This window comes from Carcharhinus amblyrhynchos, chromosome 14 (genome assembly GCF_965287045.1).
Source record: "Carcharhinus amblyrhynchos chromosome 14, sCarAmb.v2.hapA, whole genome shotgun sequence".
Taxonomy (NCBI): Eukaryota; Metazoa; Chordata; class Chondrichthyes; order Carcharhiniformes; family Carcharhinidae; genus Carcharhinus; species Carcharhinus amblyrhynchos.
This window is the reverse complement of record NC_137337.1, coordinates 24,285,753-24,311,818: the sequence shown is the minus strand read 5'-3', so window position 1 is coordinate 24,311,818 and position 26,066 is coordinate 24,285,753. Positions and strand designations below refer to the sequence as shown.

General features: G+C 43.1%; 1 protein-coding gene across 4 annotated transcripts in view; it reads right to left on the bottom strand.

The window, feature by feature from the left end:
- rtn1a (reticulon 1a) overlaps positions 1 to 26,066 on the bottom strand; it is a 173,023-nt gene that overhangs the window by 38,946 nt on the left and 108,011 nt on the right. Inside the window, exons 1-2 of one of the 4 annotated variants that reach the window (XM_080202434.1) lie at positions 6,718 to 6,951; positions 4,311 to 4,393 (exon numbers count right to left, since the gene is read on the bottom strand). The exons of 1 other annotated variant lie outside the window; for it this stretch is intronic. In XM_080202434.1, coding sequence (XP_080058560.1) covers positions 4,311 to 4,341 — 31 coding nt within the window. In that variant the 5' untranslated portion in view covers positions 4,342 to 4,393; positions 6,718 to 6,951. Of the gene's footprint in view, positions 1 to 3,800; positions 4,003 to 4,310; positions 4,394 to 6,717; positions 6,952 to 26,066 lie in introns of those variants that run through there. 2 more of the 4 variants (XM_080202433.1, XM_080202435.1) reach the window with 2 other exon arrangements.

Here is a 26,066-nt window from a genome sequence, read left to right as displayed (position 1 = left end):
GCCAACCTTCCCACCTCCCAGTTTGTCACTAATGGACCGGTAAAATTCCAATCCATTAACTCTGCTTCTCTCTCCACAGATGCTGAATATTACCAGCATTTTCTGTTTATATTTCATATTTCCAGCATATGCAGTACTTTGCTTTTGCTTCATAGAATCATAGAATCCCTACAGTGCAGAAGGAGGCCATTTGACCCATTGAGTCTGCACCAACAATCTCACCCAGGTCCTATCCCCGTAACCCCACATATTTACCCTCCTAATCCCCCAACACTAAGAGGGGATTTATCGTGGCCAATCAACCTAACATGCACATCTTTGGACATCATATTGCCTGTTTGGGAAAAAAGAAAGAATAAAGGCCACTGCAAAATAAACAATCCAACTAAATTTATCCATGTATTCATGCCATAAAACTGATCACCCACATGTATTTCCTTAGTGCCAGTCTTCTGCATGCCTGTGCCTGTCCCAGAGTTCCTACACAGTATTACCCCTCTGGCTGCATCATGGCTGGTGGCCTTTCAGTGGAGATTTGAAGATGGTCTTGTAGAATGACCTCGAGCAATTCTCAGCATGGGTGGCAGCACTGGATGGCTGTTAGCCAACAGCAAGGGCATAGGCAGAATGGCAAGGGTGGGGAGGACCAACGTCAGCTTACCTTGAGAGAGAAGAGCAAATTCATGCTCCATACAGCCGCTGCCACTCGTGAGAAGTGGCACCTCAACAACTCTCGTAATCTGTTGGAGCACAGACTGCAGGACTGCTGTGATATCCTGCAAGCTCCTTTGAGCACTGGAATCCACAGCCATGACAGTAGCAGTCTGCGCTTGCGTGATAGGAGTCTTACCTTGCAAGACAACAGTCTGCGCAACCACTGTAGCACAGACAATGGGTGACTAATGCTGCAATGGAAGCTGGTGTACTTGCCATTGGGTTAGGCATCATGATCAGGTCCCAAAGCACATGAATGTAGTGGCTGCCACTTTCACAATGGGAAAGATTGGCTCCAGGTTTGGTGTACCAAATTGGTGTCAAATTTCTCTACGCTTCTTGATATTGATTACAGGTTTTCTCTGGGTTTTTTTGTTGCCGTACCTGTCAGTGCTCTTCTTAGGCTACACCACTGAAATGTCCACCCCAGTCCACTGCAGAATAACACATGTGCAATCTCACCTTCTGGCAAGTTGGCACCAGTGCTATCCTTGCCCCTGCCCTGGCTGCAGCCCACTCATGCCTGGTGTCTCACCACATGCAGACTCCACCTCTACTCTATCCTCTAATTTGCATAGTGTCAGTGTCAGAGTTGGTCAGCTGCAAGTGTGAAATTGAGTGACGATGCAACATCGTTATCACCGTCTTCTTGCTGTTCCTCTAAAGCCAGGTCAGAATACAGTTCTTCAGGATCTGAAAGCAGAAATTCAAAAGGGTAAGGTCATAATGCAGACAGGGGAGGGGCTAAAACTAAGAGGTGCATGTTTATACCATCTGTAGCTTGTAGATCAGAAGAAGTGATTGTGAGATGAGGGAAAGAGAGATGCAAGGAGGATTAGTTATGAGGATATCGTCATCTTCAATAGTGTCAGCTATGCAGTTCACCACAGCCTCAGCATTGGCCATTCCAATGATGTCTGGATTGCCTTCTCCAGGAGATACAAGCCTACCTGTTACCTGTCCCCTTCTGCTGCCTCCAGTTGTGCATCACCTATACATGAGGGCGTGTCAATGAGTGTGGTCCAATGTGTTTGCCTGATTCTGGCCGTCATGGTTGACTAGCTAGCAGTGTGTTATGTGTATGAAAGGCTTGCAGCTACATGGATGAGATGAAGATATGAATGTTAGGCATGAGTCCTGATTGACAGATTGTTGATAGGGTTGCAGTGCATTGAACAGTGTTTGAGGCTACTAGTGCAATTGGTGAGATATAGCATTTGAAAATGCAATCTCTGACACTGACCACTCAAGTGAATTCATTAAACCTCTTGCATCACTGTATCCAGCTCCTTACTGCAAACCTCTTGACACTGATCTCCTCATTATCTTCTCCCATCACCCTGACAAGGTATCCTAACCCTTTACAGATACAGGACCTCTCTCCCTTCACCACCTCCATCAAGGCTTCTAGTTGCAGTGTCTGTAAATCTTGCAGCCTTCCCCATTGTGGCAATTTTTGTCTTTTGGATTAGAGTCACTTGCTGCATGACTGTCAGCATCTACTCCAAGTGCAAGCCAACTTTATGTGATATTAGCCGCTTTCAATATTGATCCCCTGCTAATGTCCAGCTACCAGCCTGGTTAATACTGGCTGGAAACTGGAATGATTGAAGTGAACAGGCAGTATGAAGTTGGCATGCTGCCTACATCACAATCATTAGGCACTGGTTAAGCATGCATCATGATGCCAGTGCCCCATTTCTACGTGCTATTGAATTTAGCTGGGTTAATTCATTCAATTTGTTTTTGGGACATGGGTGTTGGCAGATAGTTTGGCGTTTATTGTTGCTATGCCGCCCTTGAAAATGGGAGTTTTTGCTGCAGTTTGTGTTGTGAAAGCAATGTTAGGTAAGGAGATTCAAGAACAACTCCTTCCTGCTAACATACAAAAATAAATGATTTGTCAGTGGACATTTCAGCTTTAAACTTCATAAAATTAATTGGGATGGGCAGGAGGTGGGAGGAATGAGAAATAAGATTTTTTTCCAAATGAATAACTACATGTTACTAACAGTATCTTATAACCTCACCTTCTCTCAGGGCTTTCAACCCAACCTCTCAACAGCAATGAAGAATAAAACCTAGACAATCAAGTGTATGGAATGAAGAATGGGGCAGAATTGGAGTTGTTGGGGATTGGGGAGAAACAGAAAAAACAGATTGGAAGCCTTTTGAAAATTATGATCGTAATATTCATGGCACAATATCAACAGACAGTGCAATGAGAGCTTGCACCTACAATTTCTGATGGAGCAAGTTTGAGGATTTAGTTTGTGGGCAGTAGGAAGTACTGGACAATCTTTTCACAGGGAGGGTAGAAAGGCAAGTTTACCCATTTCACTCTGATGCAGCCACAACTGCTCATCTTAAAAAGGTGCCAGCATCTGGCTGCCAATAACCTCCCCTGTATATTTTGTGGGATTCTGAGTTCAAGACACTAAAAAATAAGCCAAAAGAAAGCAGGAGAAGCAATTTTAAAAGACATTGGTAGAAAAGAGAAACAATTAAAACCATGATAATCCTGTGATCCAACCCATGGGGGATAAATTCTGTCTGAAGTCTGAATTATAACCCTTCTTTAGAGATCAGTATTCTAAACAGAATCTTGGAAGGAATCTTGGCCTATCCCACTGATGCACTTTCTAAAATTAGTAACGTGAACCAGTCACATTTGAAGATGTAACAGGCTTCTTGCGTGCTACCCCTGGTTCAGCTGTCTTCCCTGCATCAAGTTACAACGCAAGGCTTGTGTTTCGTTACCCAAGGTCAAGATACAAAACCCTTCATATTATTAAACCACCACTTTCCCCTCACTCAAAACCTGGTCTGAATCAAACTTTTTAAAAGCTTTCCTGTTCTGTCACAAAACATTTATAGCATGCACGTCATAGTTTGTTTTCTGGAACAGGTTCCACAGTGATTCCAGCACCCAAGACAGCAACCATTTACTACAGTCACTTACTGCAACTAACCAAATACATGCACATGCTCCACAGCACTTTAACGTGTCAAATACAGAAACAAGGAAACAGATAATTTAATATTTAATTTTCTTTGCTAAACAAGTGAATCAAGTGTATACCAACCAAATGCTGCCATTGTGAAATCATATTGTTGAATGGAGCTCTAAACAAAGAGTCAGCTTTCCACTTCCTGCTGGGTTGTGAATACAGACTTCGCTTGATTAATGAAGAGTGCGGGCTCTTGTTAAATTACACTTACTACCATATTACCATAATACTCAAAGCACCACTCCTACAATAGTATACCATGTATTGCCATGACATTAGGCTTCTACTGAAATGTACCAAAAATCTACTTCACTTACAATGCAGCTCCATCCCAATAACAAAAATCATAATGTCACTTGCTTACTTAAAGGCTGTGAATCAGAATCAGAATTACACCACCCCCCACCATCAAGTTCAGCCAGTAGGAGGAAGCTGAATTTTAACCCTCCTCTGTCCAGGCCAAAAGGCTTGTTTTCCCCAGTTGTGTTGCTGTTCTAACTTGAATGTACAAGTTTGGTGTTAACAGGTTTTAGTGATGAAAAATGAAACAGTAAAGAAGAAATACAGTATTACCTCCTTACTTACTTTTTTTCAGTAGGTTCTCCATTCTGGACATGGGGGAAGCAGTGCCCTCCTTCACAGCTCCATGTCATCATTTCTGCCAGCAACTGGATATAGATATCAAAGTTTATTTCCCACGGTACCACACTACTACTGCAGGCCTAAGCGTCCTTTACTTCCTCTGTAAACTAGTGATATCTAATTGTTGAGACACTTAGTTAAAAATGCTATAAAAGTCTTGGGCTTAACTTCAGATGGATGAAGGAGCTGCAGCCAGTAAAAAAAAACAATTTTCTGTCACTGATATATTTTGACCAAACAACGTCTCCACCTATTCATGCAACGAAATAGCAGCCACTTTTGAATAGTCCGTAACGCTATTCTGGGAGTTAATGATCTATAAGGTTTGACTAAACTCGCTTCTGTATCATTGAACATCATAGTGCCATACTGTGCAGAAGCAGGCCATTTTGCCCATAGTATCTGTGTTATTATGAAACAGCTTTCCAGGTAGGTCCACTCATCTACTTTTCTCCATTATTGCTTCTTTGAGAAGCCCGGTTGTCAACTATGCTGCAGTGGAAAGTTTCACCCTATTCAAAGTGCTCCTAATTTTGAACACATTTACTAAATTTCTTCTTAACCTCTTTGCTTCAAGGAGGTCAATCCTAGCTCCTTTTGTCTCTCCACATAACTGGTACCATTCTGCTTAATCCCCCCGCACACTCTCTCCAAGGCATTAGCATCCTTCCTAAAAAGGATTCAGAATTCGACACATGGCAGTAATATTCACACAAGCATCAGCCATGTTTACAAAATCTGGGTTATGACATCATCAGCGCTTTCCAATTCTGTCAAAGCCGCACAGTGCGCCTTCACTCAACAAATATTCTTTCCACAGTATACCTGGCAGTAAAAATTGTGTGCACAATTTCAAAATAAATGTATGTCTTCAATTATTTGTTGAACTGATGACCTGACAGTTTTTCCTCACTTATTCTGCAATCACATCAAATAGATAGTAAAACCCATGTTAAAATCTGAAGATTTATTTAGATTTAATTATTTTATGTTTGCACATAAAGACCCTTACATTTCCAAGATTGTTTATAAATAACATTTGATTGGAAACAAGCTGAGGCTCCATTATTACACGTAAAGGAGCCAAGATTGTCTTGAAAATATGGTATTGTGCGTGTTAGAACAATACTAAAATCAAAATTTCAGGCAGGTAACTTTGAAAAATTATTTTCCAATCTGTTAATGAACATGTTTGAATAATTTGCTTTGGACAGCGTGATATATGGGGATAAATTAGTAAAATGTTGCTAAAAAACTTAAGGATTCATTTAAGGGAAATAGTTAGCTATATTTTGCATTTCTGGACCTCATACATCAATGGGAGGGGTCGTCTACAGATTTATTCTGTTTCGAAATGAAGTGTGCTCATGTTGGATGGTCCAGCGTGGAACATGCTCGAAGGCTTTGGAATATAAAAGAAACAAGTCTTGTCAATAAATTTTAATAGGACATGGTGATCGAACAGCATTATCCCAGTCATATTGGTAACAGAAACAAATCCCTTTTTTTTTTATAAGCACAGTTAGACATCTTTATTATTGACCTCAGCTTCTGAAATGTCTAGACAGAATTTAGAATGGTGCTGAAAGGGGGGAGAAAAATGGCTGAAAAACCCCTCTGCGCGCTGTAGTGGAAGCATATGGCCACACCCAGTGCTGATCTGGATTCTTTTCAAATATATGTACAAAAGGATGCTTCCACTCGTCTCTGATTATATTATTTTGCTGTCAACAATGGCACAATATCTATCATAACTGGAGATTTACTCTACTTCAATCAGAATCCTGAAAATATACCTTGTTAGATATCTACGTGATGTAACAAAAACAGAGGATACAAATTTGTTGTTTATTATGAGTAAAACTAAGGATGAGTGGATAATTTTGTCTCTTTACAGAAGATGTCTGTATTCAGAAAAACGTTGTTTTCACCATGGGTGTGTCCAATTATAAAATCATTTTCTATAGCTATACTGCTGAATTCTGCTCAAAAATGACAATGAATGACACATACAATATACATCATTGTACTAGAATGTAATTTTGCTACAATATCTATACATAATAAGGACATATGATAAAATGCCAAATACATCTCTCTGAAAGGGCTGGGCACAGTCAGATACACAGAGCAATAAAAGATGTTATTCATGCTTTCTTTTAGCAGTATTTTTTTCCAGAAAACATAATCTGCGCCACACCTACCCACATTGCACAACAGACCCGTTGCTTTGCTGCAATAAGCAAGCAAAAGGCCCACAGGTGAACAAAGCACATTAAGATGCATCTCAGTACAGAAACAACCCTCCCTGATCCAGTCGTTTCAAAAAACATGCAAGACAATTAAGTACCGTGGTTCTTCCAGCAACTCCACAGGCATTCCATCTTCGCTGAATCTGCACTGGTCTGCATCTTGGGACATCAAAAATCTCACAGATATTTCTGCCACCAGATTTTTCAGTTAGGCATTCCAATGCATTTATGGGGTGAAGTGCGTACTGGCAGGAGACTGGTGTTGTAAGCAGAACAGGGACAGGGGAGGGCAATATGTATACGCTGCAGTCTCCACTGCAGCAAATCAGCACTGCGATATAATTGCCCTAGGGAAGGCTCTTCCTTTGAAACAGAATGCAAATCTCTTTTCAAATTAAAAGCAGCTGCCTCACCAAGACTTGGGATAAGCTATTCAAGTGATTAAGCAAACCCGATGGCACAAGCGCATGAGTAATTAAAAATACAACGGATTTCATACTTTATTATTTAAGACTATTGGTTTCTGATTTAACACATTATAGACCATCACCAGGTTACTGAATTTAACAGCGCAGTTTTCCAAAGTGTTGTCTGCATTGTTGACATCAACCACCTGTACCACATACACTACATTATAAAATATGAATTCGGTGACTTTTATCATGAAATTAACCTCAAAATCAGCAGCCCAGGCACATAGCTGCAAGAGAAAATCTGTGAATAATAGCTTCCTTGTAAACACAATAATATAATCACACTATACAAACCTGTGCAGCTTAAATTTATTCAACAAAGTACCACACTAATTTTTCTTGTATTCATTCATTGAGGTAGCTTTTTAGTTTTTAGATAAAAATCACAAAGTGAAGTGTTCAATTCAAACCAAATATGATGTATGTCGTAATAAACATATCTAACAATATATCTGTATAATGTGTGCAAGTCCAAGGTTGGTCCTGTATTCCATGCAGCTTATAAATAGCAGACATAATACATGCTAGAAAGTGGGTACAGCAATCTTCATGCCTTAGACTAGTATCCATGGAAACGGAAGCAACCAAAAGGCAGGGAAGGTACGTAGATTTACTTGACTAGAGGAGAATGAAAAGCATTATTCACATTGTACAGGATCGATAAACACCATGATCTGCAAAAGAACATAAGCCGCTGATAACCCTGAGATATTTTAATAAGCATCTATTCCCAACTGTCCCAATGGGAGTATAAAGTTGTGATTCCAATGGAACATTTCAGCCATTTGTCCAAGAAGGCGAGGTAAATTAGAAAATAATGTCATCCTAAAATTGGGAACAATCATTTACACGAGAGGTGTGGTCTCCTCATACATCTAAACTTCCATAAATAGGCAATGTCCAGCACAGGCCTTGGATATGAAAACATTTGCAACAAAAGGCACTCTGCATTTCTCTCGTCGGACATGTGTCAAAAATGGTGTGTCTCCCCCCCGCCCCCGCCCCTCCAAATCAGTGCTGATCTCATTTAGGTCTTAATATTTATACTGACGACTTGAACTTGGGCATCAGCAACACAATATTGAAATTTCCTGATGATGCCACGTAAGGGGGCTTGGTAAATGGCATGTCTGTAAATGATGTTAGAAGGATACAGACTAACTAGGAAAGGGGCAGACAAGCTAAAGGTGTAATATGTAACAATGTCAGGTATTGCATTTAGGGGAAAAACTGAGTGAAGTATATACTCAGTGGAAAGACAGTGGAGGATATGGAGGAACAGAGACACCTAGGGGCTCAAACACACAAATCCTGTATTTTGCTGTTGTGTAGATCCACTTTCTCCTTACCCCAGTCCATTTCTTTGCTGCATCTTAGTTCTAGGATCTGGCCTGCTGCTGCTTTCTGCCTCTTTGAATCATAGAACCCCTAGCGAGACCATTCAGCCTATCGAGCCTGCACCAACAACACTCCCACCCAGGCTCTATCCCTGTAACCCAACACATGTACCCAGCTAATCCCCCTGACACTAAGGGGCAATTTTAGCACGACCAATCTACCTAACCTGCAAATCTTTGCACTTTGGGAGGAAACTGGAGCATCCGAAGGAAACCGACTGAAACACAGAACACGCAGACTCCACACAGTCATCCATGGATGGAATTTAACCTGGGTCCCTGTGCCAGCCTGCTGCCCCCTACTGGAAATGTTGTGGCTGAGCTCATTCTGATCTGATTCTGCTGTTTCCTATATACAGTAAAAAGTCTGACAACACCAGGTTTTAGTCCAACCTATTTATTTGATAATATACTCACAAGCTTTTGAGGGACACCCTCTTCGTCAGGTGAATGGAGAGTTCTGGCCTCAGACAGAGCATATAAAGCACAGACAGTTTAGAGATTACTGATTAGAATGCGAATCCTTACACCTAACCTGCTGTTCAAGACCTGAAGTGGCTGATAATGTGAGTGGAAGGAGCATTGATCACAGTTTAAAGAGATGTGTATTGTCTCCAGACAGTACAGTAAGTGAGGTTTTGCAAACCCAGGCAAGTCACGGAGGTTACAGATAGTGCGACATGAACCCAAGATCCCTGTTGAGACCGTCCTCATGTGTGCGGAACTTGGCTATCAGTCTCTGTTCAGCGACTCTGCGCTGTCGTGTGTCATGAAGGCCGCCTTGGAGAATGCTGACCCGAAGGTCAGAGGCTGAATGCCCGTGACCACTGAAGTGTTCGCCAACAGGAAGGGAACAGTCTTGCCTGGTGACTGTCGAGCGATGTTCATTCATCCGTTGTCGTAGCGTCTGCATGGTCTCCCCAATGTACCACGCTTCGGGACATCCTTTCTTGCAACGTATCAGGTAGACAATGTTGGCCGAGTTGCAAGAGTATTTACCATGTACCTGGTGGACGGTATTCTCACGTGTGATGATGGTATCCATGTCGATGATCCGGCATGTCTTGCAGAGGTTGCTGTGGCAGGGTTGTGTGGTATTGTGGTCACTGTTCTCCTGAAGGCTGGGTAGTTTGCTGCGAACAATGGTCTGTTTGAGGTTGTGTGGTTGTCTGAAAGCAAGAAGTGGGGGTGTGGGGATAGCCCTGGCGAGATGTTCGTCTTCATCAATGATATGTTGAAGACTCCGGAGAAGATGTCGTAGCTTCTCCGCTCCGGGGAAGTACTGGACGACGAAGGGTACTCTGTCCACTGTGTCCTGTGTTTGCCTTCTGAGGAGATCGGTGCGGTTTTTCGCTGTGGCGCATCAGAACTGCCGATCTATGAGTCGAGCACCATATCCTGTTCTTATGAGGGCATCTTTCAGGGTCTGGAGGTGTCTGTCACGATCCTCCTCATCTGAGCAAATCCTGTGTATACGGAGGGCTTGTCCATAGGGAATAGCTTCTTTAACATGTTTAGGGTGGAAACTGGAGAAGTGGAGCATTGTGAGATTGTCTGTGGGCTTGCGGTACAGTGAGGTGCTGAGGTGACCGTCCTTAATGGAGATGCGTGTGTCCAAGAATGCAACTGATTCTGGGGAATAGTCCATGGTGAGTCTGATGGTGGGGTGGAATTTGTTGATATCATCATATAGTTGTTTCAGTGATTGTTCACCATGAGGCCAAAGGAAGAAAATGTCATCGATGTATCTAGTGTACAGCATCGGTTGAAGATTCTGTGCAGTGAAGAAGTCTTGTTCGAACCTGTGCATGAAGATGTTGGCATATTGAGGTGCAAATTTGGTCCCCATGGCTGTTCCATGTGTCTGGATGAAAAACTGGTTGTATCGATGCTGTACACTAGATACATCGATGACATTTTCTTCCTTTGGCCTCATGGTGAACAATCACTGAAACAACTATATGATGATATCAACAAATTCCACCCCACCATCAGACTCACCATGGACTATTCCCCAGAATCAGTTGCATTCTTGGACACACGCATCTCCATTAAGGACGGTCACCTCAGCACCTCACTGTACCGCAAGCCCACAGACAATCTCACAATGCTCCACTTCTCCAGTTTCCACCCTAAACATGTTAAAGAAGCTATTCCCTATGGACAAGCCCTCCGTATACACAGGATTTGCTCAGATGAGGAGGATCGTGACAGACACCTCCAGACCCTGAAAGATGCCCTCATAAGAACAGGATATGGTGCTCGACTCATAGATCGGCAGTTCCGATGCGCCACAGCGAAAAACCGCACCGATCTCCTCAGAAGGCAAACACAGGACACAGTGGACAGAGTACCCTTCGTCGTCCAGTACTTCCCCGGAGCGGAGAAGCTACGACATCTTCTCCGGAGTCTTCAACATATCATTGATGAAGACGAACATCTCGCCAGGGCTATCCCCACATCCCCACTTCTTGCTTTCAGACAACCACACAACCTCAAACAGACCATTGTTCGCAGCAAACTACCCAGCCTTCAGGAGAACAGTGACCACAATACCACACAACCCTGCCACAGCAACCTCTGCAAGACATGCCGGATCATCGACATGGATACCATCATCACACGTGAGAATACCGTCCACCAGGTACATGGTAAATACTCTTGCAACTCGGCCAACATTGTCTACCTGATACGTTGCAAGAAAGGATGTCCCGAAGCGTGGTACATTGGGGAGACCATGCAGACGCTACGACAACGGATGAATGAACATCGCTCGACAGTCACCAGGCAAGACTGTTCCCTTCCTGTTGGCGAACACTTCAGTGGTCATGGGCATTCAGCCTCTGACCTTCGGGTCAGCATTCTCCAAGGCGGCCTTCATGACACACGACAGCGCAGAGTCGCTGAACAGAGACTGATAGCCAAGTTCCGCACACATGAGGACGGTCTCAACAGGGATCTTGGGTTCATGTCGCACTATCTGTAACCCCCGTGACTTGCCTGGGTTTGCAAAACCTCACTTACTGTGCTGTCTGGAGACAATACACATCTCTGTAACCTGTGATCAGTGCTCCTTCCACTCACATTATCAGCCACTTCAGGTCTTGAACAGCAGGTTAGGTGTAAGGATTCGCATTCTAATCAGTAATCTCTAAACTGTCTGTGCTTTATATGCTCTGTCTGAGGCCAGAACTCTCCATTCACCTGACGAAGAGGCAGTCCCCTCGAAAGCTTGTGAGTATATTATCAAATAAATAGGTTGGACTAAAACCTGGTGTTGTCAGACTTTTTACTGTGTTTACGCCAGTCCAACGCCGGCATACCCACATCGTTTCCTATATAATCAGAGCAATTACACTTTAACCTCCAACTTTGATGCCTTTGCTCTCACTATGGTCCTTACTCCCTCCCACTAAGTTGTTCACCCTGGTATGGCTCCCTTGGCTTCTCTGCATCAAAGGGACGCTGACGTGGACATATATGACACATGACTGGTTTAGTCATTCATCATCTCAGATGTGGTAGGACCACAGCCAGCACCACTGGGCCCTGCTCGTAGCTTTGGGATTATGCTGGAATACAAAGACCAGTTTCTTTTGGACACGAACAACCACCTCTTGAAACCCTCTCCCATGCTCATCCATTCTCAAAGTTTACAGTGCAAGGAGCTCAAGGACTCCCTTTGTCAATAAGATTGACATCGACTGTTTAGTTGTCTCCTGCTCCCTTGACCCTTTTCTCACTAAACCTCTAACTCTGCCTGCCCCAATGTTATAAATGGTTTCTTCCCCTCAGATACGAACAATGACAGACTGGTAACAAGCCTCTGATCCAGACTGTCCCAAACAACTGTGGCATTTTGGGGATGCCCCACATCTGAGTCAAGCTGCAGAGTTTGTGGAGCAGCAAATCACTGGGAAAAGATGTAGAGGACAATGAAAAAAGATGGGAAATGAATCAGAGATAGAACAACATGGTAACTGAGAAGGAAAAGAAGCTAAAACATTCAGATGGAAGATGACAATGAGTTTGAGGACACAGGAGGCAGAGGAACCATAAAATGGTGAGATGCAACAGTTCCCATAGAAAATAATTCACACAGCTGAGCATGAAACAATAGGCAGAATTTTCTGCATTGCAAGCACCAAGCACTCCATTCCCATCAATTCTCATAGAAAGAGTTTAGGAGCGGAATAGGCCATTGGGCACTTTTGGCTGCTTGGCCATTCATTAGGATCATGGCTGATCATTCAACTCAGTAAACTGTTCCCACCTTCCCCCCATATCCTTTGATCCCCTTTGCCCCAAGAGTTACATCCGACTGCTTTTTGAAAACATAGTGTTTTGCCTCAACTACTTTCTGTGGTGGCAGATTTCACAGGTTCGTCGCTCTTTGTCCTAAATGTGTCTGTCCCTGTGTCCTTAGACTGTGACTCCTGATTCTGCACTCCCCCCACCATGGGGAACATCCTTCCTGCATCTACCCTCTCCAGTCCTGTTAGAACTTTAAAGGTTTCTTTATTTAGTTTATTTATTAGTCACAAGGAAGGTTTACATTAACATTGCAATGAAATTACTGTGAAATTCCCATAGTTGCCACACTTGAGCGCCTGTTTGGGCCAATATACCTAACCAGCACATCTTTCAGTCTGTGGGAGGAAACCAGGGCACCTGGAGGAAACCCACGTAGATACAGGGAGAATGTTCAAACTCCACACAGACAGTGACCCAAGTTGGGAATCGAATCCTGATCCCTGGCGCTGCGAGACAGCAGTGCTAACCACTGTGCCACTGTGCCCCCCTCATTCTGCTGAATTCCAGCAAATATAATCCTAAGTGACTCAATCTCTCCTCACGCATCAATCCTGCCATCCCAGGAATCAGTCTGGTAAATCTTCATTGCACTCCATCTATAGCAAGAACATCCTTCTTCAGATAATCCAGGTTCTATTCTGACCTTGGGTCACTGTCTGTGTGGAGTTTGCACATTTTCCCTGTGTCTGTGTGGGTTTCCTCTGGGTACCCCAGTTTCATCCCACAATTCAAAGATGTGCAGGTTAGGTTGATTGGCCATGCTAAATTGACCCTAGTGTGAGGGGGATTAACAGGGTAAATGTGGGGTTAACGGCAATAGGGCCTGGGTGTTGTTGTGATCGGCACAGATTTGATGGACAGAATGGCCTCCTTCTGCAATGTGGGGATTCTATAAGGAAACAATGAAATGAGAAGCAGGAGTAGGCCATTCAGCCCTTTGAGCCTGCTCTGCCATTCATTTTGATCATCAATATCCTGATTTCCCCCCTTCCCTTCTATCCCTTGATCTCTTTAGCCCCTAGAGTTGCATCTAATTTCTTCTGGAAATCAGACAAATTTTTGACCTCAACATTCTGTGGTAGTGAATTTCACACATTCAGTGAAGAAATTTCTCCTCACCTCAGTTCTAAAAGGTTTACTACTCCTTATCCTCAAACTATGACACTTAGTTCTGGACTTCCCCACCATTGGGAACAATCTTTTTAACTCCTTTAGAATTTTATAAGTTTCTATGAGATCCCCTCTGACTCCAGTGAATATAATCCTAAACAACTTAGTCTCACCTCATATGACAGACCTGCTATCCCAGGAATCAGCCTGGCAAACATTCATGTACTCCCTTTATAGCAAGGGCAGCCTTCCTCAGGTAGGAACACCAAAACTGCACACAATACTCCAAGTGTGCCCTCAGCAATGCCCTATACAATTGCAGAAAAACATCCTTTTCCATATACTCAAATCCTCTCGCTATGAGGGCCAACATGTCATATGCCATCTTTACTGCCGCAAGTGTACCTGCGCACTTTCAGCGACTGATGCACAAGGACACCAAGGTCTCGCTGAGTATTCACCTCTCTCAATTTACACCTATTCATTTAATAATCTGTCTTCCTATTTTTGCTACCAAAGTGGATAACCTCACATTACTGCATCTGTAAAAGTTCTGCCCCATAATTCTGAAGATGAAACTTGATTCCTGGGCACAGAGTAATATGGACTGAACAGGAGGAGACCAAAACTGCATATAATATTCCAGGCCCTCATAATTGCAACAAGACACCCCTGCATCTGTACTTGAATCCTTTTACAATGAAGGCCAACATACTATTTGCCTTCTTTACCACCTGCTGCACCTGCATGCTTACTTTCAGCAACTGGTGTACAAGGATACCCAGGTTTCATTGCACATTCCCCTCTCTCAATCTATAGCCATTCAGATAATAATCCTGTCTTCATATTTTTTCTACCAAACTGGATAACTTCATATTTATCCACATTATACTGCATCTGCCATTTAGTTGACAACTCACTCAACTTGTCCAAACCACACTGAAGCATCTCTGCATCCTCCTCACAGTTCACCTACCGATCAGCTTTGAATCATCTTCAAATTTGGAGATAGCTCATTTAGTTCCCTTGTATATATTGTGAGTAGCTGGTATCATAACACTGATCCATATAGTAACCCACTTCCTGCCACTTGGGAAAAAAACTATTTATTCCTTTTTGTTTCTTGTCTGCCAACCAATTTTCTATCCATCTCACACTACCCCTAATCCTATGAGTTTTAATTTTACATGCTGATCTCTTATGAGATTTTGTAAAAAGCCTTCGGAAAGTCCAAATAAACAATACCCGCTGCACCGCCCGCCCCCCCCCAACTCATTACATGCTCAAAGAATTCCAGTAGATTTTTCTAGCATGATTTTCCTTTCGTAAATCTATGCCGACTCTCAGAAGCTCACTGCCATTTCACACTCAATTGAGCTCTGACTGACCGTAGGCGGAACTTCCATCTGCTCTTGGAAGGAAACCCCACTTTGGAGAGCTGTCAGCCAATCTGATTGGTCAGCAGCTCTCCAACCCATCCAAGCACAGCGCTGCAGTGGCCAGAAGAGGTTGTGCAGCACTCTGCTTGGAACTAAGTCCCAGGGGCTATACTTACCGTCCTTGGGGTGGGAGGGTAGGGAAGGGGGCGATCACAGCATTGGGGTGGGGCACCCTGGATCTGGAGGGGAGGGTTTCCCAAATCAAGGGGGATTCCATTGGTGGGGGGGGGGGGGGGGGGGGGGGTGGTGGGGGGAGCGGGGGCAGAATTTTAAACAGTTCCATGCTCTGTCACCCTCCTGCCTCAGAACCTGCCTGGTTGGGGGGGGGGGACGAGTGTAAAATTCTGCCCCATTATTCTGAAGGTGAAGATTGATACCTGGGCACACAGTAATATGGTCTGAGTGGGACGATATCAGAAGACCTTTCCTGAAAATTTGAAAAACAGTTATCTGAAGGCAGACGCTCCTAAACTGAGCGATGTCATGCTAGCAGCAAATGGGGGAAAACAAATTTGACAGCTAGGAACAATGCAAATCAGAGGGTCATAGAAATGAAGAGACTTTAACTACACGTTCCAAGTCCCCAGAACAGATGGTAAGATGTAAAGATACAGAAAATGGCATAGAAATGCACAGGTGAGTCAGCATCTGTAAAGAAAATGAAAATTTTAATCAAATTAAACTAAATTTAATTTTATTGAAAATTATTTCACGTCTCTATTTTCCCTTGCACATTAAATGTTTTCAGATTCCCCTTCTCCAAAAATTAAATACAAGACATAATGAAATGACTGAATTGCCCCATTAGTCAGCAGTATTGATCACTCATAAAATTTGCTGCAGTGACCAATTCATTTCCAGGCAGTAAACAGCACTGGATGTTATTTCTCTGCCAAGCTCAGAACAGTACAGTACATCATCCATCAGTCAGAGCTGACCTGAACATTTCTTACCCTTCAACCAAGAAAATGTATTTAGAAATCAACAAAAAATAGTCCCTTTCCATACAAAGTCTAGATCAGTGTTATTGCTTCCACAATATTTAAGAACATAAGAACATAAGAAATAGGAGCAGGAGTAGGCCATCTAGCCCTTCGAGCCTGCCCCGCCATTCAATAAGATCATGGCTGATCTGTCGTGGCTCAGTTCCACATTCCCACCCTCTCCCCATAACCCTTAATCCCCTCGCTTTCAAAAACCCATCAACCCGCGATTGATTGATTTAGCCAATTAACCTGCTTGTCAGAGAACCATGGTGCTAATTAAATGCTTCCTGTCTCTTATCTATTATTATCTTTATGCCATTGTTTAGTTTGGTATGATCCTGCTTGGTATGCTTCTTGTGGTATGCACAGCTTGGTATGGTTCCTGCTCTGCCCAAGACCGCAAAAAATTAGTAAAGGTCGTGAACATAGCCCAATCCATCACGCAAACCAGCCTCCCATCCATTGACTGTCTACACTTGCCGCTGCCTCGGAAAAGCAGCCAGCTTAATTAAGGACCCGACGCACCCCGGACATTCGCTCTTCCACCTTGTTCCGTTGGAAAAATGATACAAAAGTCTGAGGGCATGTACCTCCCGAATCAAGAACAGCTTCTTCCCTGCTGCTGCCAGATTCTTGAATGGAATTACCTTGCTCTACAGCCTAGCTATGACTGTAACGCTACGTTCTGCACTCTCTCCTTTCCTTCTCTACGAATGGTATGCTTTGTCTTTATTGCATACAAGAAACAATACTTTTCACTGTATAGTAAACACATATGACAATAATAAATCAAATCAAAACAAAAGTTGGCAGGCGAACCTATCATTACTATTACCTATTGTAAGAATCAAAGTAATATCTGTGATACAATACATGGTTAGAATGATTGGCCATGGTAAATTGAACGGAGTTTGAAAGGGATCAGAAGGGTAAATATGTCAGATTACGGGAATAGGGTCTGGGTGGGATTGTGGTCAGTGCAGTCTTGATGGGCTGGATGGCCTCCTTCTGCACTGTCGGGATTCTATGATGTACGGGCTAATAAATGAAAGTCAACATGGGGAGGCGATGGCCTGGTGGTATTATTGCTGGACTATTAATCCAGAAACTCTGGATTAATGTTCTGGGGACCTGGGTTTGAATCCCACCACATCAGATAAAAATAATCTGGAATTAAGAATCTACTGATGACCATGAAACCATTGTCAATTTTGTCAGAAAAACCCATCTGGTTCACCAACATCCTTTAGGGAAGGAAATCTGCTGTCCTTACCCAGTCTGGCCTACATGTGACTCCAGAGCCACAGCAATGTGATTGACTCCCAACTGTCCGCGGACAACTAGAGATGGGCAATAAATGCTGGGCAGCCAGTGATGCCCACGAATGAATTAAAAAGAAATTGATAAAAGCACATCACAAATCGAATGAAAGCAGAAAATGTTGGAAAAGCTCAGCAGGTCTGGCTGCATCTGTGGAGAAAGAAGCAGATTTAATGTTCAGAGTCCGTACGACCTCTTCACGTTTGATTCACTTGATCCAGTTCTTTGATGTAATAGCAATAGAAAGGATCAATGAAAGCATTGTGGTCAATCTGTTTGACTAAGAAAGAAAGAGGAATAAAAACTTGCATTTATATAGGAACTTTCACAACCTCAGAGCTTCCCAAAATACTTTACAGAGAATCAAGTACTTTTGAAGTGTAATGTTGTAATGCAGAAAATGCAACAGCTAACCTCCACAAAAGGTAAACCCCCACACCAGATAGTCTGTGATTGTGATGTTGTTTGAGGGATAGCTATTGGCCACAATGTCCTGATAACTCCCCAGCTTTGCTTCAAAATACAGTAGCGTAACATCACCTTTTGTGCCTAACCCGAGAGAGGGGATGCTGCCTCACTCTAATGGTCCAGAGCTTCCTCCCACTCAGATTATCATGCTGTTCCTTTTCACTTTCCCAGGTGGGAACTGCACATTTCTCACCAGATCGTCCCACCCTGAGCCTGGTGAGATATGTGTAGCACAGCAGGTCCATAGTCCTTTCTGTGGAGGGCTGCAGCGACGCAAGTGTATGAGGGAAGTGGGTGAGGCAGGGGGAGGGGGTGCAGTGTTGTTGGGGTGAAGGGCATCAAGGAGGTTTTAAGGGTAGTTGTGGGGTTCAGTGAGTCATTAGAGGGTTGATCGGTCAGTTGGCAGGGTCAGGAAGATAGTTTGGGGTCTGGGAAGGTAGTTAGCAGGGATGGAAGGGCACTCAAGGGGGTGGGAAGACGGTAAAGGGTTGGGGGAGCAGTTATGGTTATGTAGACAGTACCATGGTTAACCAGGTGCAAGAAGTAGTTCTAGTTAAATCATTGGATGGTTCCAGGTGCAGGTTAGTTGCCCATTGGAAGTTCAAACTTCCCAGGCAATACCCATGCAGTTCAGCATGGGAACCCCTGGGGGTTCCCCATTAGATCTTCCAGGTTATATCCATCCTATGGAATAGAAGTTCTGGCCCAATATAAGGTTTCCTCTGAATGATGGCACCTCCAACTCAATTCCCTCTGGCTGCACTGGATGTCAGCAAAGATTGTTGTACTCAAGTCTTGGAGTGGGACTTGAATCTAGAATCTTTTGACTCAGATGTGAGTCACGACTGACATGGCTAAGTACCACATAGTGGACTTGTTATGAAAAGTAAATTCCATTGGAAGGGGCAGGGATGGAAGGGGCAATGACAATGCGGATACAAAATTGGCAAAGGGACAGAAAGCATAGTGTGGCAAGTGGTTGTTCTTCAGAGTGAAGGGTAGGATGTAGTGATGTTTCCTGGGGATCAGTGTTAGGACTGGTGTTCTTTTTGATTTTGGGTACACTGGACGTACCTTCAAAGGTTACAGACGACACAAAACCCTGAAATGTAATAAACGATCAGGAGGATAGTAACAAAATTCAGAAGGACATCAGGAGAAACGGACAGATACGTGGCAGCTGAAATTTAATGCAGAGAATTGTGAAATAATAAATTTTGGAAGAATGAGGAGAGTCCCATAAACTCCATTTGAAAGGTGATACAGGAACAGAGAGACCAGGGGAATGCATTGGCACAAATCTTTGATGGTGACAGGACAAGCTGAGAAGGCTGAACAATATCTTTCAAAAGGGAATTGGAGAAGTACTTGAAGCGTAAAAATTTACAGGTTATAGGGAAACAGCAATGGAGTGAAAGTAATTGAGTTGCTGTTTCAAAATGGATGGCTTGAATGGACTGCTTTTGTGCTGCACCATTCCACCATTCAAATTAAGTAGGTTTTCAGACAACGTTCAAAGCAAAGACTTGCTACATATCTACCAGAATAAAGAAAAACATAGCAGACAAAGTTAGCCAATCCTACTGACTTCAATAAAGGAATATCATGAATAGCAGCAAGAATGTAAAAATTCACAAAATTTTAGAAAACACATCATGCAAGAAAACTCTTCCCGCAAAGTCAAATCTACAAGACTTAAATGTGTTGGCATTATGACGGGTCTTCTACACTCTGAAAGATGTAAATCATCTTCCCATTTCAAAATCATAAAATTGGTTTGGAGTAAGAAGGTCCACGAACTCTCGTGATCTCATCCTTCTAACGTGATGATTTTTGATGAATTCTAATGAACTCTCGTGATCTCATCCTTCTAATGTGAACAATTTTTGATCTTTAAAGGGTGTGGTGTAAATGGAATCCTGCATATTCGTAGTCAGAGCAATAGGTGATTTTAGTTAAAGAATGTCACACTAAGCTCACGGATATCTCACGGATTGCTCACGAATACAGAGATTTTCATTCCAGTATTTCCCCTGCTAATTTGCAAAGATATAGCACCTTACAACGGTTACCACGAGTTGAAAGATAAATATTTGTACTTCAATGTGACATTGTGTCGCAATAAGAACATAAGAGCATAAGAAATAGGAGCAGGAGTAGGCCATCTCGCCCTTTGAGCCTGCCCCGCCATTCAATAAGATCATGGCTGATCTGTCGTGGCTCAGTTCCACATTCCCGCCCTCTCCCCATAACCCTTAATCCCCTCGCTTATCAAAAACCCATCAACCCGCGTCTTAAAAATATTTAGCGAGGCAGCCTCCACCACTTCAACGGGCAGAGAATTCCAGAGATTCACCACCCTTTGAGTGAAGAAGTTCCTCCTCAACTCCGTTCTAAACCGCCTCCCCCTTATCTTGAGGCTGTGCCCCCTAGTCCTACTGTCCTTTCTGAGCGGGAAGAGTCTCTTCACCTCTATCCTATCCATCCCATTCATCATCTTATATGTCTCAATGAGATCTCCCCTCATTCTTCTCAACTCTAATGAGTACAAGCCTAGTTTATTCAGCCTCTCCTCATAGCTCAACCCCCTCAACTCCGGTATCAGCCTAGTAAACCTCCTCTGCACTCCCTCCAAGGCCAAAATATCCTTGCGTAAGTGCGGCGACCAAAACTGCACACAGTACTCCAGCTGCGGCCTCACCAGTGCCCTATACAGCCGCAGCAAGACCTCCCTACTTTTATATTCAATCCCCCTCGCTATGAAGGCCAGCATCCCATTCGCCTTCCTGACCACCTGCTGCACCTGCAAGCTGGGTTTTTGCGACTCATGCACAAGGACCCCGAGGTCCCTCTGCACCGTCGCCTGCTGCAGTTTTTCGCCACGTAAGTAATGCAATTGTATATTATAACATAACCTAATATTGTATATTAGAGTATATTATTTTTAATTACAACATTGCAACTTCTAAAGTCCAAGTAGAATCCATAGAATCCCTACAGTGCAGACAGCCACCCAAGACCGGAATTGAACTCAGGTCCCTGGCACTGTGAGGCAGCAGTGCGTGCCACTGTGCCATCCAAGTAATTCAGGATTGATCATGAATTTCATGTTTTTATTTTTACAAAAAATGTTAATTAATTCCTACATTTTCACTCTGGATGTTGTGAAGATGGGCTAGATTTTCAGAGTTGGGGAGATTCCGTGGAGGTGTGAAAATGGCAACCGGGACCGGATTCCTGACCCCATTCCTGTGCTTTTTTATTTTCTTCAATGCAGATTAAGGGTGTGGCCTGCTGCAGGTTGCAAACCACACCTTGTGCTCCTGACCTGGCTCAATAGCAGGGATGGGGATGTCCTAGTCTTCCTCAGAAGTGTCACAAACTATTGTCTAGGTGAGGGAACTTTTTAATAGGTACTTTCAAAAGGTCTTACCCAAGTCCTCTATACCAAGCTAGGTACCCACCCTCATACTCTCCATGCTGAGCTACACCTCCACCCAGTACCATGACTCCTCATACCCACCATGCCAACCTATGGCACTTTCATGCCCATTCACCCATTGTACACTGTGTAGAACCAATAAATCTAATAGTGGCAACAGGATGTATTAACATGGATGTATGGGTTCTCAGCCAATAATGCATAACATTTAATAACCATACCAGATCAGACAAGATAAGAATTAACCACAGCTTCCAATGATATATGGAACTAAGCATATTTGCCATTTATAACCAACATTTCTTGAACCTACACATGGATGCAAGTCAGCCCAACCCAGAAAGCCATCAAGCACTTCAGAAAGCAGGCATCAGACTTCCTCTTTCCACTACACTTCTAATTTAATTGCCAGGAAGGGAATCCAAGAAGGTACAAATTTAAAAAACTGTTCAGAATCACTGGTGAAAACAATAGCAACATCAAAATACTTTCTCCTGAATTTGGGTGTGTGTAGGTGTGTGTCTTTGACATGGCTTTGTGCACCTTACACAGGTGTACAATGGTGACTATGTATAATTAAAGCAAGCCTATCAAATGTGAGAGGGAGGTCATGGCCTCATTCACCAATCTTAGGTCCATCATAGCAGGTAGGCTAGAGCTGGACAAGTCTTCTGACCCACCAGCACTGCCAGGGCAGAAAATCAAGCTAGCATATTTCAGGCAAGTCAAGCAACTTCAGTCAATTTTCAAATCCATGCACTGAGTGCTAACCTGTGTTGGCTCGTACAGGCAGTATAGCAATAGCAGTAATAGAATTAGGTCATTCACTCCTTTAAACTCTGCCATTCATTTAGATCATAGCCGATTTGCACCTCAACAACCATTTTGCACCTTTTGCTATGTGTCCCTTGATACCCTTACTTATGAAACGTCTAACAAAGTCAAACTTGAAAGCCCCAAACAACCCAGAAACCACAGCTTTTTGAGACACAGCATTCTAAATTCCAGTATTCCCTTTGTGTGGAACCAATGTTTCCCAACTTTGCTCCTGAATTGCCTAAACTCTAATTTTCTTTTAGAACATAGAACATAGAAAAACTACAGCACAAAAAGGCCCTTCAGTCCACAAGTTGTGCCGAACATGTCCCTACGTACTAGGCTTACCTATAACCCTCTATCTTACTAAGTCCCATGTACTTATCCAAAAGTCTCTTAAAAGACTATCAAATCTGCCTCCACCACCACTGCCGGCAGCCGATTCCACGCACCCATCACCTCGATTATTCCACCAGCTGAAATAATTTCTCCATATATATTCGACTAAACCCTTTTAATATTTTAGCCACCTCGATTAGACCATGCCTCAATCAATTACACTCAGGGTACGTAAATGGATTGTATGTAATGTATGTGCGTGTATACTTTGTAAAATGTTTAGTTCATGCATCTCTCACGTGATCATCTGGCCAGTGCCATCTATATTGGAATGCATAGCAAACACAGTTTTCTCACTTTTTGCATTTTTCTGGAAAGGAAAAGTATGTCCACAATATGAAAATTGGAGAGAAAAAGAATTGGGTAGAGGTCAGGGAAACAAGAGAGAAGTCAACTGTTCTCAGGAAAGAAATCAAGATAGATTTGAAAGCACCCACTGTTCTGTGCACTATATGTCAGCAAGATAGATCATTAATACTTCCGATTACTGCAGGACTTTGTCCCAGTTATTTTAGAAATTATCGGGCCTCCTAGCCTTCATCCCTTGCATACCCACACAATTCCACTCTATCCTATGGCCTCCTCATGCCTTCCATGTCAACTAAATGCCAACACATGACCTCACCACCCCCCCAACACATGGCCCCTCCTATCCTCTGTGCCAACTCATACCCCCATCCAGGCCCATATCCTCTAAGCCACCTCCATAGTCATCCATCCAATAAACACCATTGGGAAGACCTCAGCAGCCATGTAAAGATGAAAAAGAATTCTAACAATCTAATGCAGCTCTCACTCCTGAACACTTGTCAACAAAATAAGTTCCTATTCATAAAATCCATTCAAAGCTTTCAAATCTCAAGTGGTGTTTACTCAATCAATTGTGATTTCTACATTACATGTTAAGGCCATTGCAACAATCCAAATGAGATCAGTTTAATCAAGTCTCGGGTCTAAATGACCCTCTTGAGTTTGAGTTTCCCTCTTGTGTAAATCAAGCTCTGTCTCCTTCCCCCTACTGGGAATGTTGGAAATATAGGTGGGACTTTTGCACTCAGCCCTGTGTTTTGGAATGATCTGCCTGAGGGGCAAAATAGGAATGAGAAATCAGTGGAAGCCAAGGAGAGATTCTTGAGGGGATATCAGGGAAACAGTACTGGAGCAGGAAGAAATGATTCTCTGTCTACAATTGGGTCGATGAAATGGAATCAGATGAATGCAGTCTCACTGAGCGGGATGACAGTAGAAAGGTGTTGGAAGAGAAAGTTCTGATTAATCATGCAAAAGACACAGACAGGTCAAGAAGATGAGGTGGGATAGTTTACCTTTCTCACAGTCACAAAGGATGTCATTTGTGACTTTGGCAACTGCTATTTCAATACTGTGGCTGAGGCAGACATCTGAGTTTAAGGATTCAAACATGTCACAGAGAATGTCAAAAAGATGGCCAGAAGAGGTCAAGTGCTTTGGTGAAGAAAAGCAGGTGGGAGATACAGCTATAGTTAGTGAGGACGTTGGTATCAAAGATTAATTTATGAAGAACATGCTGATTATGGAATATTTAAAAGGAGAAAAAGATTGAACCTGAAGAGGGAGACAGTTAACCAATATCTGTCTGAGGACAAGGAACTGGGGGACAAGGAAGGGAAGTTGAGCAGCAGTTTAGTGGAACTAGGATCAAAAGGCTTGGAGATGGGTCTTTAGGACAAGACGTACAAAAGAGTACATGAGAGAAAGATGCAAATTCAGGGCCTGGTGGGGGGAGGGGTTGGAGGAAAACTGGCCCGATGGGGTAGAGAAGCAGCAGAGGTAATGGTCTTAATGTTAGGTGACCAAGAAGTCCATGAGCTCCTTAAATTTGCTGTTGGAGATGAGGATGGAGGAGACAAGGGACTTGTGTTTTAGGAAGATGGTTTATATTAGAGAAAGGATGCTGGGGAATTATCTTTGAATGGAATAGTGAGTAAACTTGATAGAACTACCAAGTTACCACCAACATGTCTCCTGTTCCACCAGAGACCCTAACATCCTAGATCACTTCTACACAAATGTCAAACATACCTGCCGCTCTATTGCCCACTCACACTTTGGCAAATCAGACCACAGGGCTGTGCTCCTGCTCCCGGCTTACAAGCAAAAATTGAAGTGAGAGAATCCATCAAAGAAAGTCGTGCAATGTTGGTCTGAGGAACTGGATGGTCTCCTTTGGGACTGCTTGGAATCAGTAAATATTTAAAAACTCTGCAACCAGCCTGAACGAGTATGCCAATACGGTAACTGACTTCATCAGTAAATCTGCAAAAGACTGTGTGCCAAAGCAGAAAATCTGTGTGTTCCCCAACCGGAAACAGTTGTGGTTAGTTTAACTTGTGTAATAGAGAAAACACTTGAATCTATCATCAAGGAAGAAATAGCAAGACATCTAGATATATATTGTCCCATTGGTAAGACACAGCATGGGTTCATGAAAGGAAGGTCATGTTTGATTAATTTGGTGGAATTCTTTGAGAACATTCCATGTGCAGTGGACAACGGGGAACCTGTGGATGTGGTGCATCTGGACTTTCAGAAGGCTTTTGACAAGGTGCCACACCAAAGACTGCAACAGAAGATAAAGGTGCATGGTATTATGGGTAATATATTAGCATGGATAGAGAATTGGTAACTAACATAAAGCAAAGTGTGGCAGTAAATGGGTGTTTTTCCAGCTGGCGATAAGTGACTAGTGGTGTGCTTAAGGGATTAGTGTTGGGACTGCAATTGCTTATGATTTACATAGATGATTTGGAGTTGGGGATCAAGTGCAGTGTGTCAAAATTCGTGGATGACACTAAGATGAGTGGCAGGGCAAAGTATGCAGAGGACGCTGGAAGTCTGCAAAGGGATATAGATAGTCTAAGTGAGTGGGCGAGGATCTGGCAGATAGAGTACAATGTTGGTAAATATGAGGTCATCCATTTTGGTAGGAATAACAGACTATTATTTAAATGGTAAAAAATTGCAACATGCTGCTGTGCAGAGAGACCTGAGTGTCCTTGTGCAGGAATCTGAAGGAGTTGGTTTGCAGATGCAGCAGGTAATTAAGAAGGCAAATGGAATTTTGTCCTTTATTGCTAGAGGGATGGAGTTTAAAAACAGCGAGGTTATGTTGCAGCTGTATAAGGTGCTGATGAGGCCACATCTGGAGTACTGTGTACAGTTTTGGTCTCCTTACTTGAGAAAGGATATACTGGCACTGAAGGGGGTGCAGAGGAGTTTCACTAGGTTGATTCCGGAGTTGAGA